The sequence below is a fragment of the Micropterus salmoides genome, unplaced genomic scaffold (genome assembly GCF_014851395.1).
Source record: "Micropterus salmoides isolate LMB-PRFRI ecotype aquatic unplaced genomic scaffold, ASM1485139v1 Ms_hic_scaffold_13, whole genome shotgun sequence".
NCBI classification, from domain to species: domain Eukaryota; kingdom Metazoa; phylum Chordata; class Actinopteri; order Centrarchiformes; family Centrarchidae; genus Micropterus; species Micropterus salmoides.
In genome coordinates this window covers 24,601,127-24,620,017 of record NW_024040374.1, presented here as the reverse complement: position 1 = coordinate 24,620,017, position 18,891 = coordinate 24,601,127, and the positions used below count along the sequence as shown (strand labels likewise).

The following is an 18,891-nucleotide window of genomic DNA, read 5'->3' as shown; positions in this document are numbered from 1 at the left end:
AGCGGCTGCTTGGGAAGAAAAGCTTACCAGCTAACATTTGGCTAGCCACAGATATTCATTCACCACCCTGAAAATGTCTGTAAATATTGTAACAACAATTGGGCATCATGCCAGCTTCACAAAGAAATGCAAAAAACCAGCAGTTTCACTATTTTGAGCTGTATCTTTATTCACACTCATTGTTTAGTTTTGTCAGAATGGAGCCAGCGTAGAAACTGAACTTCACGCTGCATCAACTGTGAATAAATACTGCAGACAACTTGGGTTTTTTTGTGTTATACAACTGTACTAAATTAGAGTACTGTAAAACAAAACTGTCTCTCTTCCAGCTTAACAGACCAATCTTTGTACCCAGTTTTGCGTTGAGATTCCTCAGGAGGGTGAAGCAAAAGCAGAGCATACATTCATTAAGCATGCTGTAACAGTTTAAGTGTTATCTGTAATTATATTAATTACACCACATTTGACAAATGCAGAGTTGCTGAAATCCTACGTGGTAATGCCAGAATGATTTGCTTGCACAGTGAAAGTGGGAAATGCGATTCAAAGATCCCAACAGTAAGGCGTCTATGGTTCGTCGTACTTCATTAGCAAGGTGGGCGCTGAGATGTGAAAGTTTTAAGTGGAGACAAAACTGTGCGCAGCTGTTGCGCTCTTCACACATGTCAGATTGGCTTGCTGTTCTAAATAAAACGTGTGTTTGCGCTGGCAGACTGTCAGCTCTATGTTTTATTGATAATGAAGAATATCAAAATGAGTTTTCTTTTAAAAAACTAACAGTTATGCTAACTAACAAACAGCCACTCTAGGCATGTTACTGGAGCTGTATCTCTATGAGTAACTTCAAAGTTGCAATACACAGACACGAACAGCCCCGAACGTCTTGTGAAGGCAATCCAGTACACCAGTTCTGCCATAAAATCTACTTGTATGACAGTTTTTGTCATAGAAGTGTCAATTACATCTTTTAGCACCGAGGTCAGTGATGGTGTGGTATTGGACTGCATTATACTGAAATGTGTTTCTCTAAATCTGCCACCCTCATGTACTGGAAGTGAGTGTTAAGGACAAAAAATTAGAAACTGTACAGTCAAGTACAGTACAACCCACCTTTAACCATGAACTCAATAAATACAATTAAATTGTAAATTGTAAAGGCATTGCTACTCATAAGCCTAAAAGGTTGGTCTTCATGGAATAATTATGCTTTGCAGGTACACAACTGGGGGAGGAAGGAGGCGGGGGGGTGGAGAGAGAAAATCAGAGAGTTGGAGAGATGTAATCTCTCTGGATTTATTGAGGATTAATAAAGACTATGACACTTCAAGATTTAAGCATGACCAATAAGACAGACTAATGCATTGTCACAGGAAGCAGAAAGCGGCAGTTATTTAGCTCAGGTAATGTAAATACTAAAGGTCAAATGTTATCTCAATCTAGTCATGGTAATTCAATAAAACCTTCTGGTAGTGAAAATAGTTATCTTAGAAGAATGACCCCTGAGCTCACCAATAAACTGTACTCATAGACCCACAGATTCACACTGGTGCACAGGCACACACCATCTGTGATTAATGTGTAACACGCAGCAGTCCCATAGTCTTTTTCATCACATTCTTCACCACAGAACTGTGAAACAAAAGCCTGAGATTAAACAGCTCTCCTTCACATTGACTCATTAGTCTCTCTCAGTCTCTCTCTCTCTCTCTTTGTGATCAGTCTCTCCTCTGTGTCTCAGTCATTCAGGGCAAGGTCATTTAGGAGTCAGAGCAGTGGGCGGAGGAGGAGGATGAGGAGCCAGAGGAAGGATACTACAAGAGTGAAGGACTATCCTGCAGGGATTCTCACAAGAGCAAAGCCGCCATTTATACCCTAATGATGAGCAGCTTTTCAGTGGACCCATTTTCATTCAAATCCAGCTACAGAAAGTAGGGGGCTTAACAGAAACAGAAACGTCTGTAAGGTCATATACATGAAGCACAACAACAGGAACATTATCAAAGTTTCCTATTCCCAGAGCACGCTCGTTTCTTGTGTGTGGTATATTATTGCATTTGACTTTCATCACCCTGCTGAGTGTGTGTGTTTGTGTGTGTGTGTGTGTGTGTATGTGCGTGCGAGAGACATAGAGAGAAAGAGAGTTAGAGAAAGGGAAAGAGAGAGACAGGGGAAGAAGGCAGAGAGGAAAAGCTAAAAACCCTCAAGTCTGAATGCTGAAGGCAAACCATTCATCTTTCCTCTCATATGCTCTTCTGGGCTTCAATCCCAGTCCAAGCGTGTGCATGTGTGTGTGTTTGCATCTCCCCACATATGGAGAGCAGTCTGAATGATGAACATGATCTCCATTGCAGCAGAACAATACTGTTTCTAAATAGGACATGAGAGGCATTCAGCCTTCACACACTGTGTATGGGGGAACCAACGCTTGTTTGCAGGGGCTGAAGCGCATCGTGTGCAATGAGGCATCTGCTGCAGGTGATAGCGAGTGTATATATGTGTGTGTGTGTGTGTGTGTGTGCATCCATTAAGCGTTGTTCCCGACGGTGTCCGGAGCTTTTGCTACATCAATCAGATGCTTATTCAGAGAATGCTAGGCGTCGCTCTCGCAGTCGGGCAGGTGGCACCGAGCAGCTGGATGATGGCTGCCAGTCTGGCCCCTGGCATCACCTCTGCTCTGAGACCACCCAGGCCTGCTCTCATACACCTGCTAGCTACCTCCCTCTGGAGCTTTTCACACCTGGATCTGTTTGCTTCTCACCAACCACAACATCCCTGCACCTGTTTTGTAGCAACCTACTGTACCGTAATACCCCCACACCTCTAAATTAGCTATGAACAACATCAGCACTGCATTCTGTTGCCTGACCCGAATCCATCATCAACAGTAAATGAAGACACAATTAATAAAGATTTTTAAAAAGGAGCTTACAAAGGTGTTTGTGTATGCCGGTGTGTCTAACAATAGGTTTCAGAGGGTACAGCCTTAGAAAGTAATTAGTTTTTGCAATATACTCTTCTTGGTAATTCATCAGTGTAACAAATTTACATTTTGATTTTCAATGATTACATTACAAACACTGACCGAGTATTATATTACTGCATTATAACTGCAACCTCAACAGAATTACGGAACGATGCACTGAATGCACTTTGTCACATACAACATGGCAGAGGACCCACCTACACCACTGGTAAACAGACTGGGATTGTTTTTCAACGTTCAAACATGTTGCAAGATATGGTACCCATATCTACGGTCAAATCCATTTGGGAGTTTTTCAGACAAATTCTGAACAAAGTAGCAATAACACGTTAGGATTTTGTCCGAATCTAAGAGTAAATAGAGTAGTAGTAGTAAAGGGATTTTCTTTCCTCATGGAGTCAGGAGTAAATTTATTTCACTACACAACTTAGAAGAGTAATGAGCAATAACTACCTTAACACTTTTTTCAACTGTGCAACAGGTGTGATAGTGTACATACCTTTCCGCTTGGAGTCCCGTCTGACGCTGCTGGGCCTGACCGCTGGCTGTAGCTCTGTCTCTGTTGACATCCTCAGACTCCAACTGGGCTAGACTCCGCTCCGCTTGGCTCCGCTGGGCTCCGAGGGTCCAGTTCACAGCGTCAGTGACGGCTGTGGGTGCGTGGGCGCCGGGTGTGTGCGTGGAGGCGCCAGGTGTGTGTGTGGGCACACAGGCTCATGGGAGAGGGATGGGCTTTAGCCCTGACACAACATCCCACACACACCGACAGAGAGCTGGGGAGAAAGAGAGGAAGAAAGAGGTTTGCTTCAGTTAGGTTGTGTTTACTCCTGGCAGGCGAAAACTAGCAAGAGTTCCCAGCAGGCATGAGAATGAGCTTGTTTCTGATCGGGGCCTTGAGTGGATGTTGCCCATGGTAACAGACTGGAGACACCTGCTCTAAACTTCCTGCTTCCTGTCATTAATGTGTCTCTGCAAGGACACAGCTTGGAGAACAATCCCACCTCTTCAAATCACTTTCTGCCACAATTATGCATTAATTATTTTAAACAGGATTAAAAGCACTACTAATTTTCAAGTTTTACACCACATGGCATCTGCATTTAGATTAAAGAAATTAAAATTCTGGTCTCATTTTCTTAGTTTTATCCATCATTTTTATCAGTTACCATTTCACTGCACTCTGATCTAGGAACTCACTACAACAATGTTGGGGCAAGAAACACAAGCAGTCAGACAATCCAACAGGCTGCAAACAAGCAAACGGTCTAACCAGATAATCTAAAACCACTTAATTTGGAAGTAAAACCAAATGTGACACAGGGACACAGAAATATGGGTTATAATCCCTTATTGCACAGGAAAATTGCATGCGCAGAACAACAGCAGATCAAAGTTGAATCAGTCAGGCTGTAAACTGTGATGTGTTTAGAAGGGATCCTGGGTAATAATTTTACCATATTAACGGCCAAGACTTGTCTGACTTTTTCCAACTTGTTGACAATTAACTAACCATGCTAACAAACCAGGCTGTATAAATCTGTAATTTTCCTTTAACCCTATTACCAGCCTCGTTGCCCTTCCTGGGCCCTGTCCAGTGCCGAATGGGCCCCTCCGGCCCCAGCATTCTGTCCCTTCTTTGCCCATCTGCCACTACTTTATTCTGAAGTGTTGACTGGCAGCGACTACTATAATCTAGCAGCCAAAAACACTCAGATCCACACTCTAACCCTGTTGCTTGAATGCATTAAAACACACAAATGCAGACAAGCTCCTTTCTTGCACAGAGATGCTGGAGACAATAGGAGACAGCTGCAGGTTGACATGCTGAATAATGAATCCAACTACCTTCTGAGCTGCTCTTCACCTCTCCTTGGACTATCTGTCTTGACCTCGCTTTCCCTCTCCGTCTCCATCTAACAACGGCTGAGTACAGACTTGAACAAAACGAAAAGACGGGTGCTTCTTGGGGAAGAGGGAAATCTCTCTTATTCTCTTCCTCCCCCTCTCCATGGTGTTTCTGTGTGAATAGGAGGCCCCTGTGAGCCCCGGGCGAGAACAGATGAATTGAGAGGCTTTTAATTTGCTGCAGACAGAACAGAACAGAGTCCATTTAATTCTGCCAGCAGAGGCCATGTCGGCAAAATGCTGACAATATTCTTTATCTGGTCCAAACACACTGGAAAAGTGTGAGTCACTCCAATTACAGGCATTATCAGCAGCACTGTTCCACCAAATGGATGGAGAGAGAGTGAGTATGAAGAGAGGGGTTAGAGGGAAGAGAAATGAACAGAGTGGAAAGAAAGTGAGGGGTGAGTGAGCATAGAGTGGGTGAGTAAGATAATGAGCAAGGGGTAAAAGGGGAGAGAAAAAAGCCCAAGGAAGTAAAATAAGAACAGAAAGGATGGAGTTCGAGTGGCTTCAGCACTAACCCTGAACATGTCCCCCTCTGTCCCTCTCTTCTCTTTCCTTTTTGTTCTCTGAATTCGTTCTTCTCCTTCTAGCTGTGAAGTCTTTCAGGCAGCATCTGGAGCTTGTGTTTAAGAAAGGCAGTCCGTTAATCCTCGACTTGGACCAGAAAAGAAGCAGTCTAGAAATTCCCCTCACTGCCTTAACCCAGAAAATACAGCTTTTATTCTAAAACTACAAAAAAACAAGATTCAAAGATCTGTTTCTGTAGTTTTACATTGGATGTATAATCCAAAATATAGGAAGAAAGAAGAAATGGCAAAATGAGCTGTTCGTGCTCTGTCTGCTAAATTGCTCCTATGAGAGCACCACTCGCTATGTTGAAGAAGTCCAAGTCATCCAACCACCGCAAGCAAAACAGCCACTACTGCCACTGGTGAAAGTGAGCAAGAAACAAGACTCTCAGGCTGAAAATGAAAAATCTGCTGCACCACCAATCTCCAGACATATAGCTGCTTCTCCGGAGAGTCGGGGATGAGTTCTACATCTAAGCTACAGTCCCTGGTGGGGAGAACAAGCTCATTTCTCAAGAAAAGCAGCCCATGTCTGGCTTTGGCTGTACAAATACCCTGCCTCGTACACACACGCAGACAACATGAAGGAAAGAGCAGCACCATCAAAAGCCATCGTGAACACTGTAGTGGCAGTTTGACCTGGAATCAGTGCGCGAGCTAAAAGTAGCAGCAGAGTAGGCTGTGAACAAGGCTTAGTATGTCTGGATTTAGACAGCAATCTGAAGCCATACCAGAGGAGATAGGACTGGAGGAAAAGAGGAGAAGGGAGCAAGCAGTAAATTGGACGTCTGTAAATGGGGCGCCGCCAACAGGCACGAGGGGGTGATGTGAAGATCTGGCTTCCTGCGTGTGTGTGTATGTGTGTGTATGTGTATGTGTATGTGTATGTGTGTGTGTGTGTGTGTGTGTGTGTGTGTGTGCACTCCCCTGTATGTGTGACTTGATAAACAGGATGCTGCCAACAGGAGCTTAATGCCCAGAAATCATCTGCAGCTACAGTAAAGTCTGCCAGGCGACAAGAAAGAAAGAAGAGAAAAGGGAGAAGGAGGAGGAGGAGATGCTGGCTCTCCACCTTCCCCTCTCTCTCCCACCTCCCACTCTCAGGGTAATTGTGTTCTGTCCATCAGGCTCAGAGTTAGATTAGCAGCTCCACTCATTCAGCTCTACTGCCATCTCAATAATGAATAATCATAGAGACCACCTCTACACTACTTTTCTCACTACCTGTGCTCTGTCATGTACTGTTCCACCCCCCCCACCCCCACCCCCCTTCAACCACGCCACCTTTGTATCCTGACACCAATGCAGAGCCTTTATCAGCAACAGCCTCTGAGCTGTAATTGTTGATGAATAACCATGACTGTGTGTACCAAAGGTTATCCCATGGTACATTCTCTAATGGCTCAGATGCCTGAATGATAAACAAACAATTTTTCCTTTAACTACATTAAGAGTCAGACACGATCTCCTAGTTTTAGTTACCCATATGGTTAAATGCACCATGAAATGTCAACTGAATGTCATTTAGCAAACCAAAGAGAAAAATAAATGTCAATCAAAGCCAATCTGGAAAAAGCAAAGGTTTACCTCAACAGCAAAAATATGAAATATGGAGACATACCAGTTTATTATCTGCAGTAGGTAAAACACAGAGTCCACTCAACTCCGGTAGTCTGGCCAGACTCAAAACGAGACGGAGAGCAGTGAAGAATGAAATGGAGCGTAACGGAAAAGAACGGAAGAAAGGGTGAAAGATTAACTAACAGAGGTTAGAGGACAAGACGTACCACGGGGTGAATGAGTTAATAGACTGTGCGTGTGTGTGCAACAGCAAGAGAGAGCGAAAGAGAGAGAGATATAAGAAGAAGAATAGACTGGAGAATATGAGCTGTGGGTTAAAGTTCAGCGTCACACCCAGATAACCACTGCACTTCACTTCCCTTTTTCCAATAGTCAGCCAACCTCAAATGAAGTGCATTGTCACTTATCTCACATTCATTAGATTAGCATAGGACAAAATACGATTGACAGATGGTAATGATTAAATGCATGAAAGTGCAAAACAGACTGTTCAGGATGGTTTAGGATACAGGTGCCAACTAGGGATGAAAAGTTACAGTCATTTCCATAATCAAACCACAACCTAATGATCAACACCTGATTCATCATTAAAAGCTTAAAACACATAAAACAATGCTTTATATTAATTTATTTAAACAATTGTAATGCGCTATTTTCAGAACACACAAAGAGTAAATTAGGTATTTGAATACTTAATTAAATAAAAACAAATAATTCTGTCACTCAAAGCCTCTGCTCAGTGCTCCCGCTCTGCCTGTCATTCTGCAGCAAATAGCCAAACAAAATTCAAAAGACTAAAACTAATAATCCTGCTCAACTAACATGTTTTCTTGACGACATTATAATGAGAACATGTTAGGCACTTAAAACAAATCCGTTCACTGTAACTTCTTGTTGATTGATCAACTTTTTTGATAATCTATTAAGGGGTATCATGTTTTTCGAGCAACATGAATGTTACCTAGTTCCACCTTCTCAAATGTGAGGATTTGCTACTTTTCTTTATCTTATATTAATAGCAAACTTAAAATATTGGAGTTATGGACTTTTAGCTGAGCAAAACAAGCTGTTACCTTGGATTTGGGAAATCGTGATCTGCATTTTCATTATTCTATAGACCAAATAACTAACCGATTAATCCTGAAACTAATAAGCAAATTAATCAATTATGAAACAAACAAACTTTTTTGCAGCCTTAATACAAAATAAGATAAATAGCACTAACTTAAGACAGCAAACACAGTTCTTTAACTACAGCTGTTGGAACTACGAATAACACCATCTTACATTGCATCAAAGCTTCAAAAGTAGAATACTAAACAGTACTAAAAGCTGAACATAGAAAGACCTTTACAAATGAAAATGTCGAAATGCATATGATCACAGCTCACCACACCTTAGAAAGGCTGAAGCGTGATATACCAGGGCTCTGCTAAAAAGGGCCTTTTTGACACTGATCTAAATAGCCATTTCACCCCAATGCCACATTAGCAGAGCTGGATTTCAGACAATTCCTCTTGAGGTTGAAGCATGAAAAATAAAAAATTTTGTCTTTAGTGGTTACATCTGTACCACATACTGTACAAACAACAACAATTTATAGCAGCTGTCTAGTGGATAAAGCACCAGCTATTTCAGCAGGCCTGGAGGCCTATAAGAACAGCAGTGCAGCTAGTTCAGCAGGCAGTCAGCCAGCCAGGCCACCAGCCAGCACAACAGCACACTGCAGGAGGGAAACATGGAAACACAAAGCTGCTCTAGGTACTCCACATGGCTCCCTGCCTGCCTGAATGACTAGAAGGAACATTCAGCAGAGGCCTCATCAGGAAAAGGTAAACATTCACATACACACACTTTCCCACCCACAATCCCCTGCCAGAAATAGGATACCCCACAAGATGACAGATTCACGTGCGGATCGCAAATTAACACAAAAACATGCATGCACACTCACACGCTTCACATCGTCTTCACCTAACCTATTTACAGACACGGGGCTGTAGAAATCAAAGCGCTGCGCTCTCTTTGGGGAATTCCTCCTATCTCATGTTTTAAGGGGAATAGATGAAAACGAATCTAGCTCCCCCTGCACCTCCCCTATGTGTGTGTGTGTGTGTGTGTGTGTGTGTGCGTGTTTCCTCTGCCTTGTTAATGTGCTAAAATGTAAATTGGTCCTGCTCAACAATGTGCGTAAGGCTGTCTTTTTCATGCAGGTTGGAAGCTGCAGCTTTGCTGACAGACTGTGGGTATGCCTTTATTAACAAACCCACACTCTGATTCTGTCTGTCTGTCTGACTGATCTCCTCCTTCTGCCTCCTTAAACCCCACTCTATTATTCTACTACACCGGTCCGCATCATTATCATCTTCTCTATAAACACATGAAAAACACACTTTGCTGAACTCCCACATTGCTCTGAAGTTGCGGCTGATCATTTGGCAATTCATGCTTTTGTTCAGTTCTGCTGCAGCCTCTCACACATCCAGACCTACTAGATGTTGGTCCTCATGCCCAACACTAAGCAACATATGGAAGTGGTGCTGGAGCTCATTCCTCTTTAAGAATGATTCAGTGATTTTGTAGTGAACACAAGCGGGCAAATGTCAGCAATATGGTAAAGGGTTTTCATGATCAACCAAGAATAGTGCAAGCACACACTAGACCAGGGGTCGCCAAATGAGTCTGGCATTGGGCCAAATTTTTTTCAAGTCATTAGATGGCTCAGCACAGGATTCCCGGTAGTAGGGTTGTATGTTCAATTCTTTACTTTTCAAATTTTTTCTTCCTTTTTCTACAAGAATGTGAAGAAATCGTATTACATATCAATTAAGTGTCCACATCAACCTATGGACGCTTATTTTCGTTCCCCAGTCCCCCCCCATCTCCAGGCAGAAGAAATTCCTGCTTTTCTCAGTCATTGGAATCCTATCTCACGTTTTCTGACACTTTTTCAGAGGTATGTCAAGCAAGCCAGAGACTCTTTTGTATTTCCTTCAGAACTTTTCTAACGTAAAAGCTCTCCATTAAACATAAAGCAATGCTGCAAAAATTTTCTCGCACTTTTATTTTGTAGGCACAATCACTTGAAAGGAAACGATTATATGAGTAACTTTCGCTGCCAGGACCGAGATCTGTTTCAGCACCAGCTGCTATAATTGTTTTTTTCTGCTATCAAAGTAATCTGGCCACGGAACAGATATTATTGCTGATGGGCCAGCATTGGCTTTTAAATAAATCCAATTACTATGGCATCTTTACTTAGTTAACTTTATCCATAAGCATTGGGTGAATGAATGAATACATTTTGTACAGGACAGACAGACAGCAGACACAATAAAGAAGAGGACTGGAAGTTTTGCAGTGGTATTCGCAGTAAGTAACCGTGCTCACACTCAGCTTCACAATGCCATATTTTAAAATTTGGCCTGTTGCAGTCAGTGTGTCTCCAGCAGCTCTAAAGTCAGAGGTTCCTCTTTGATTTGGAAAAATCATCATCACTGAGCTGCAGTCATTGTTCTGCTGGCCTGTTAAAAATGTCCACTCGACATGATTTAGATCCCCCACAGCCCCTCTGGACCCCCATCAGCAGAGCCTTAAGTGAGTGATGGATTCGCTACATCTGTGGAGTGGAAGAAAAGAGAGGAGGATTCGGGTGCATAAAAATAGAGCTGGAGCCTGCCGGAGCAGAAGACTTAATGAGGGATGCAATCATCAATTATTCAAAACACTTAATCATGGTGTCGCACGATGCTGTTGCACAAACATACACATGCACACGCAGACGTACCACGGGCTTTTCAAACTGTGCCTCTAAAGGCAGACACACAGAGACAGATAGATGGATGAGAGGAAAATAAAGATGCAGAAAATTACTACTGTTGCTTCACTCTGTGTATGCATCATTTTCTACTGACACAGTTAACACAACAAAAGAACTTATGGACAGTAATGGGTAAACATTACATAATCCAGGAGCTGTGTCAAGTGTGCTTGCAAACACGCATGGACACTGAAATTTGAATCCATCCATCATCTATACCCACTTATCTGGTGCAGAGCCTATCACACCTCACACAGGGCGAAAAGGCAGAACAGGTTGCCAGTCTGTCACAGGGATATCAAAAAATAAGAGCAACCATTCAAACTCATATTCACACCTACTGGCAATTTGGAGTTTTCTCATTCCACTAACCTGCATGTCTCAAGACAAGGAAGCTGCACCCAAAGAAAACCAAAGCACACAAGGGGCCACCATTGCCTGATAATCAGACTGAATTGACATTTTCTTTTCACTATATTCATTTAGCTTGTTGATGTTAGCCCATATCTTGCTGGGAGGTGGGGTTACTTTTTTTGTTTTGTCCTAACCCATTAGTAGCAAGTGACGTTTCCGTCCCCATACGTCATTTTCATTAAACGTGGAAGCCACATACAGTCTATGCTTACAACATGTACGGCTGCATCAGTCGCATCTATGCTTGACATCACCTTTCTCATTCCCACCTACAAAGTTTTGTTGATTGGTGGGCAGTTTCTCCATTCGGCTTAAATAGTCATCAATGGGATTCAAAGGTCCAAAACCAAGTTGGGGACATCATGCTAACTCCACAAAGAAAAGACACCATCCATCTGATGGATTCAAGCTTAACCTGTGAGGTGACACTGCTAAATATAGCTCTGCACCACACTTCCCATTCAAGAGATTGAGGGATCCAATACCCTGGAGTGGCACAGTTGTACATACTGACCTTTTAAGTGGATCGGGTATCAGCCATGATGTGAGCCATGATGAAGAGAGATCACCGGTGTCGGATCTTATTTGGTATCAGGAAAGAAAATGTTTGACCGGTGCATCGCTAGCCCATTCCCAGACTATTTCTCTACAAACAGCTCACTAACACAAGTGAAAACACAAACTTTCACGCATATGATGTATGTTTGTATCCCTATAAACATTACAACAGTACAAAGAACCGTTTTGCTCAGTCTCTGCACATGTCTTAAAGTAGGAAAGAAACAACAAGATAAAGAGAAGGGGAAGGGCTGAATGGCAGAGGAAGGGAGTAGGTAGTGAATTAAAGAAGCTAAGGATGCTTTAGGCTAAACCTTCAACAATAACAGCCCCGATATTCTTCACTTGCAAGCCGCTGGCGAGCCCTGCCTGAGCAGCTTGCTGCCAGCTACTTGTACCAAGACGCACATGTGGAGAAGCCAACGGGCATGCTTTATCGATGGCCCCAAACTCTGTCAGTCTGTCCGTGCGGCCGGGGGGAGGGACAGATTCTCCACCTCCATCCTCTGAGCCCAGTCAGAGCGCAGAGGGAATGTCTAGGTTCAATCTACCCCTTCAAACCCTTGGGAGAAATCCCCGAGGGAGTACAAGTACATCTTCTCACCGGCCCTCTCTGTGCAGCCTCCTGCCACTAGCGGCCATCAGTCAGTCACAGTTCCTGCCTCCTGCCCGTGTGTCTAATCGCCCACGCACACTGTCACAGTCGCCTGCCCTTCCAGTTAAAACACAGACAGCCAAACAAAATCAATCTTTACTGAGTGTCCGTGTTTAATAAGGCCCTGTTGTTTCTTATGGACTCTGACAACATGATCAGCCCCCACACCACCCCACACACTCAAAAGGCGCACACACACACTCACACACGCTGAGGAGTAACTACAGCACCAATGTAAGCTGGATATTTAACACTTTCTCGCACTAAACTTCATATTTATTTGCTGTCCAATCAGTCTTTTTTCTCACATAGACAGACAAGGACATACACACACACACACACACACACACACACACACCGAGCCCAGATAAAGACTGCGCCCTCTGATGTCATCAACAGAATCACCACGGGATTGTCAGACTTGGTTCACATAATTTTAAATTCTTTTGAAGTTCGCGCAAACATTTCCAGCCAAATACACACACACACACACACACACACCACAGTAATGTGCAAAAAATCTCACGCTGCATATGGAGCAGTCTGTAAGAGTTCCTGGAGGTGAAACTTTCTGCCAGCTCTTGAAATAGACCCTTTTAGCACCCTATGGTCTATTGGACTGCTGGTCTGTCTGAACTCTCACAGAGAGTAGAGGGGCTATTGGCACTTCCCTGTGGAGCTCCAAGTCGATACAAACCTCTCAAAACTCAGAAAAGGATGTACTTGTGTGTTTCTGAGCTTGTGTGTTTCTATGTGTGTATTTGAGCGAGTGAAGTGGGTGGGTGGGGGTGTTCAAATTCAATAGTAATTTTTCCATCTTTAAGCAGGCATCTGAATGATGTCATTTGTTCCAGTCATGCATTCACTGTAAATACACTCTGGTGCGGATACGCACATACACACACGGCATCAATGTGATACAGGGATGTGTATGTAGTGCAGGTAATGATGGTGTGCTAAAGCAGAGTCCCACTCACGGCCCAGCCTCTCAGTGCCATCCATCATAGTGCAGCTGCTAATGATACCAATACATACACCAGTGCAGGGGGGAGCAGGGGAGAGATGTGTGGAAACCAAAAAGGGGGACAGGGATAGAGGAAGAGGAAGAAAGGAAGCCAGAGAGGAAGACAGTTCTGGGAAAAGTGAAGGATTTAGCTGGGATTAAAAGAGACAAAGAACAATAAGTATTTCACCGCAATTACTGCACTGTAGGTTATGTTATATATAAATCCCTGTCATGCCATTACAGCTAATTTGAATTTGCATTTGAGAGAGGCAAGGACAAGGAGGAGGAGGAGGGAAGAGGGAGCTGGTAGAGAAGAGGCAACCAGCATGAAGAGGGAAGGAAATGTGCTGTCACAAGCTGAGGAGTGAAAGACTATCTGTGTGACTGGAATAGGCAATCTGATCTGATTCTCCCAGCCCTCCTCCTCTCTCTCAAATACACACAAAGACACAGACACACACATTCAGTACTGCCCACTGCCGAAGAAGCTCATTGCATCTGTGTTGATTAATATTAAAGGCTGGTGGATGCTCCTTGTTCGACTTGACTTCCTAGATTCTCAGGAATAAGACACATTTTTGGTCAACATTCATAAACGTCTCATGAAAAGTCATGCTCAGTTCCTGCAACAACAGAGACAGAATATGTGTACATCGTTTTGGTTTGTTAATACTCCAAATATGGAGATTTTCAAGCATTCTTAAAGAGCTCTTCAAAGCATGATAAATGTTTTATATAAAACCATTTGACCATGTTGCTGTAACGAATATTTAAAGGGTTCTTCTTCCAAAACTTAGTGCTAAGCCTAGTTCACACTACACGATTCTTATCCCAATTTGCCGCTCAGCGAGCTCGGTGACAGTCAGGCTGTGATCGGGGGTAAATCAGCGGTCGATCGGCGGTCGCCACTCGTTATGTGTGAACTACACAACGACGCATCAAAACGGCTCCCCGACACATTTCTGCCACATATCTAGCATGCCAAATATCTGGAAGAGTCGGCCGACTTGACATCCACATCTAGCCAATGAGAGCAGGCAGCTGGCAGAGCAGGCAGCTACTTTTTCACCGCAAAACACTTTTTACTCACCTCCAGCTCTCTCTGTAGCTCAGACAATCCCTGCTAGCTGCGTGTGCAAATCCATTCTTTCACCCATATTTTTTGTCTTTATAGTTGCTGTCTTTATAATAACAAACAACAGCTGTTTCATGTTTAGGTTTGCGTCATTTCACGTGAAACCAGCATCATTGTTGTCAGCTCGCGTAGTGTGTGTAACCCCCGGTCCCCGATCAATCACGCAGTGTGAACGCCACAACGACTTCGAGACTCCCGTCACAAGATGGTAAGTTGTGTAGTGTGAACGGCACGGTCATCGACCGACGCTGAAAGTCGTGTAGTCTGCACGAGGCATTAGTCTATTTATTAGTCATTAGTCACACCCAGATTTTATCCTGCCAGTCCGGGGATTGAACCGTTCACAAGCTCGCTTCTCTAACCTTTAGGCCACCACTGCCCTATTGACACCAACAACAGCACAAGAGTTCACTTTTGCCAAATTCATCTTTTGATGCTAAACCAGAGAGAGACAGAAAAGGCTGAAGCACTTCTTTTCTTCTCATCGTATTCCCAAGACACATCATCTTCTTCCCTTCCTGGAGCAAGATGAAGGCCAGTGGGGCTGTGAAATTACCCTATCAGATGTCTCCAACAGCTAAAGGAGAACTCTGAATATGCTAATAGACAGGAGATTAAGATATGTAGCTGGGGGCACAACCACATGCGTGCGCGCACACACACACACACACACACACAGACTAAATCCTTTTATTCTATGATTATAGACGACAAAATTATAATGGTAAATCTCAAGAGCAGAGAGAGTGTTGGAAAATGTTACAGTGTCTTTGATGAGGATATAGGTAATGAAAAGGGTTATTTCCTATGTGGGGCTGAACAAAAAGAGAGATAATAAAAAGAAAAAGATTAAAAAGAGGCGTGTGTGTGTGTATGTATAATGATCTACAGATAACCTAGAAAGAGACTCACTAGATTACACAGGACAGCTGAGGAAATCCCTCCCCTTTTTCCTCCTCCTGCCTCTTCCCTCCATATTTCCCTCAGCCCTACTCCCTTGTTACCATTGCGTTACACAAACAGGTGCAACCCCTCTGACCCCACTCCACCAGCCCCCCCAATCTCCCCTTCCTCGATCTCCTTTAACAATCTACCCATGAAATATCGCATTCCTCCCTTCCCTTTGTCTCTTCTCCTCTGTGTTTCGCTCTCTGTGTGATTGCTCATCTTTCTTCATTGCTCTCCCTGCCTCTCTCCCAGGGCTTGCCATCTGTACAGTAACAGGTGCGCTGTGTATGTGACTGATGTGTTTGTTACCTGTAGCGCTGCCTGCAGCCACAGCCTGCGTGGAGAATAGCTGCCTCTGCCTATCTGCCTCCTGACCTACTAGCTACCACTCTGCTCTCTTTTTCTTCTCCTTTTCCACTGAGTTAGATGGCGACAGGATGAGGAGAGGAGCAGGAGATGAGCGGTGTAATGAGTTGGGGAGGCAGCAGCAAGCTGTCGTGTATTTGTATGTGTGTTTGTACATGTTTGTACCAGCCGTGCTGTGGTGGTGTGTTCACCGTGGTGGAGATTGGGTAATTAGTCCCACCAGTCTATGAACATGTACGTATAAGCAGATATGGGGGTGTGTATGTGTGTGTGGACCGCCGGCTCATCTCATTAGTCTCACAGGTGAGTGATTAAACGCTCTGCAACACCTGGAAGTGTATCATCCATCCCTCCCATCTCTGCTGTTGTCTTAATTTACAGCTATACCCCAGAGAACTCCCCTGGCCCAGTCACAACACACTCTGCAGGATGGCTATGCGCACCTTTCGACACACACCTTATCACTTACTGACATACCTCACTCTAGAGCCTTTTTCAGACGTGGAGTCTGTAACATTGCTGGGTCATCTACCCATTGAAGTATTAGCTTTTGGGTTTTCAAACCCAAGTCTTCATTATGTATACAGTTCCAAATTAAAATACATTTGTGCTGGTATATTGAAGGGTTTGTGGTTCAACCCACTACCACTACCAAAGTGTCCTTGAGCAAGATGCTGAAACCCAATTTCTCCGATTGATTAGACCAATGCCTTGTATGGTTGTGAGCTTCCATTCTATTAGATGGCTGTTTGGATATTTGCTATTTGGTAGGTGAGACAGCAGTGACACCTTCATATCAAAATAGAGATATGAAGGAAAATCTGTTCTCTTACAGGTTGCACCACTGATGGATTTATTGCGCAGGTTAAGGTTTAATGATTATCCATGGTGAACACTAGAGATGCTCGTCCCCAGTTTTCAATATAGGATCCTCTAAGTTTCCTCATCAATTTCAAAAGCAAATTTAAGGAGAGAGATTGAAAACTGAGTTTTGTCAACTATTATTTTACCCTGTATTGTAAAGGGGAAAATAATCAGTTTGTGTGAGTTTGAGTGATCTCACATGAGAAAAATCTACTCGCAACTTAAAACTGGCGATTGCTTAAACACATTTCTTGAAATGATGCCTCTTTTTCTAGAAACTCTAAACACAAATCCATAACTTCTCACTCAATTCCCCAAACATCCTATTTTCAGGTCAAAATGAAGCTCTCCACTTTAACAATTCAATCTTGCTGAAAAAACAAACTTTGCCCTCAGACATAACGCCCAAGTCCTCAAACACACCCACTTCAACACAGTCTTATACACTGGTAAGATAAATTCAAAACAATATTACAAAAACTGGTTATAAGTTATGTTGCTTGTGGTTCTCCCCTTCAAAAACCTTGTAACAAATGTACATTTGGACATTTTTTATTCCTTTGTGTTCTATACAGTACAAAACACCAACCAACAAATTATTCTGTCCCAGCATCCTGTTTTTGGCCTGGGACAGGTTCTCGTCCTCCTCCTCCTCTTTCTCCTCTCCCTACAGCTCTTCCTCCTCCTCCTCCTCGGTGATCTCTACCTCTTCCTTCTTATCTCTCTGGATCCATTGTTCCAAAACTGATTGAACTGACTCTGACCCTTTTATGGGTCTATTGAAGGTTCTGATTGGCGTGTTATCAATTATGATTATTTGTGTTTTCACATGGGTAGTTGTGTGCTAATTGCGCTCAAGCTGTGCTGACTTGAGTGAACAATGTTGAATGTTAGTGCTTTCTAAATGACCACATGTTGTATGCAATGAGAAATGAAGGGATTTGTGTAGAGTTTAGAGAATTTTGTGCACTTTTTGAAAAATGGGAGTTACGGTTTTGAAATTTTAGTTCAAAAGCAGGGTTATAGTGTTTAAGCTATTAATATGATAGCATTCAATTCAGACTCAAGCTATGTTGGCGGTGTTAAAGAAATGTTTGCTGAAACCAAGTGAGATTACTAGTGTAATGTTTATGGATAAGTGACTTGGAGATTTATTTAAAAATGAGACCAACATGTAAAATCACATTTGTGTAATGAAGTGGATGTCCAAAAGAGGCTTATGGCACTTTGATAGGAAGGAATGGTTGACAGAGATGAGAGGGAAGAAGAAGAATCAGGGAGGAGTCCATTGGGCTGCTGATGTAGATGGGGGTACAGGAGGAGTACTAGATCATATCAGTTTTACGTCCAAACATCCAGCTAGAGCACAAGTCACCCAGACATGTAATGAATAATATACATATAGTCACAGCTGGAGGCACTGTGTTGTACAAAACCATAGAGGAAGCCACAACGGTGGGCAGACAGTCATAAGGCTAGTTGTATGGGGCTACTGGGATATTAATGCGTGAGTGTCCCTGAGGGCTGACATGTGATGGATCTTAGCGGTGTAGGTAATAAATTGTGGAGGTCAAACCACTCTGGTGAAGTGGTACGCTCTGGGGGGAGGCCACCTGATAGACAATATGGGCTTCAAATATTCCCTTCAGCACACATTTCCACTTATTCCTCCGGCCTCCGTTCATCAGACTGGGAATCATTAAGTTGTTCTCTCAAGAGAGCCCTGTTCCAAGGTAGTGCAAGGGGATCACAGTAAGAACTCATTCGAGGGGCGATTTACAGCAAAGGCCAAGGTAAGAGTCTGTTTTCTCCAGGCAAGTGGAGAGTCTCCAGAGAGGGGGCAGACAAAGAGAGGTGAGACAGTGGAGCTCCAAAACCCATTAGACAGCCACACAAACGCATGAGGGCACAAGCACAAGCCAGGTGGCAGGGTGCAGGCAAGGGGTGGGTGAGGTGAGCTGGGCAAATCACAGCAGCAGGTAGTATGACTAATAACAGCAAAACTCATTGAGGCACACCAGGCAATCACAACCATTTCTCACTTCACTTCTCTCTGTCTCTCACTTACTTCTGCTCCTTCT

General features: G+C 43.4%; 1 protein-coding gene across 9 annotated transcripts in view; it reads right to left on the bottom strand.

Annotated features, from left to right (window-relative positions):
- Window positions 1-18,891, bottom strand: part of dab1a (DAB adaptor protein 1a) — a 202,849-nt gene that overhangs the window by 42,462 nt on the left and 141,496 nt on the right. For all 9 annotated transcript variants that reach the window (XM_038716428.1, XM_038716427.1, XM_038716429.1 and 6 more), the window contains one exon: window positions 3,483-3,756. In XM_038716428.1, the coding sequence (XP_038572356.1) occupies window positions 3,483-3,552 (70 nt within the window). In that variant the 5' untranslated portion in view covers window positions 3,553-3,756. The remainder of the gene's footprint in view (window positions 1-3,482; window positions 3,757-18,891) is intronic.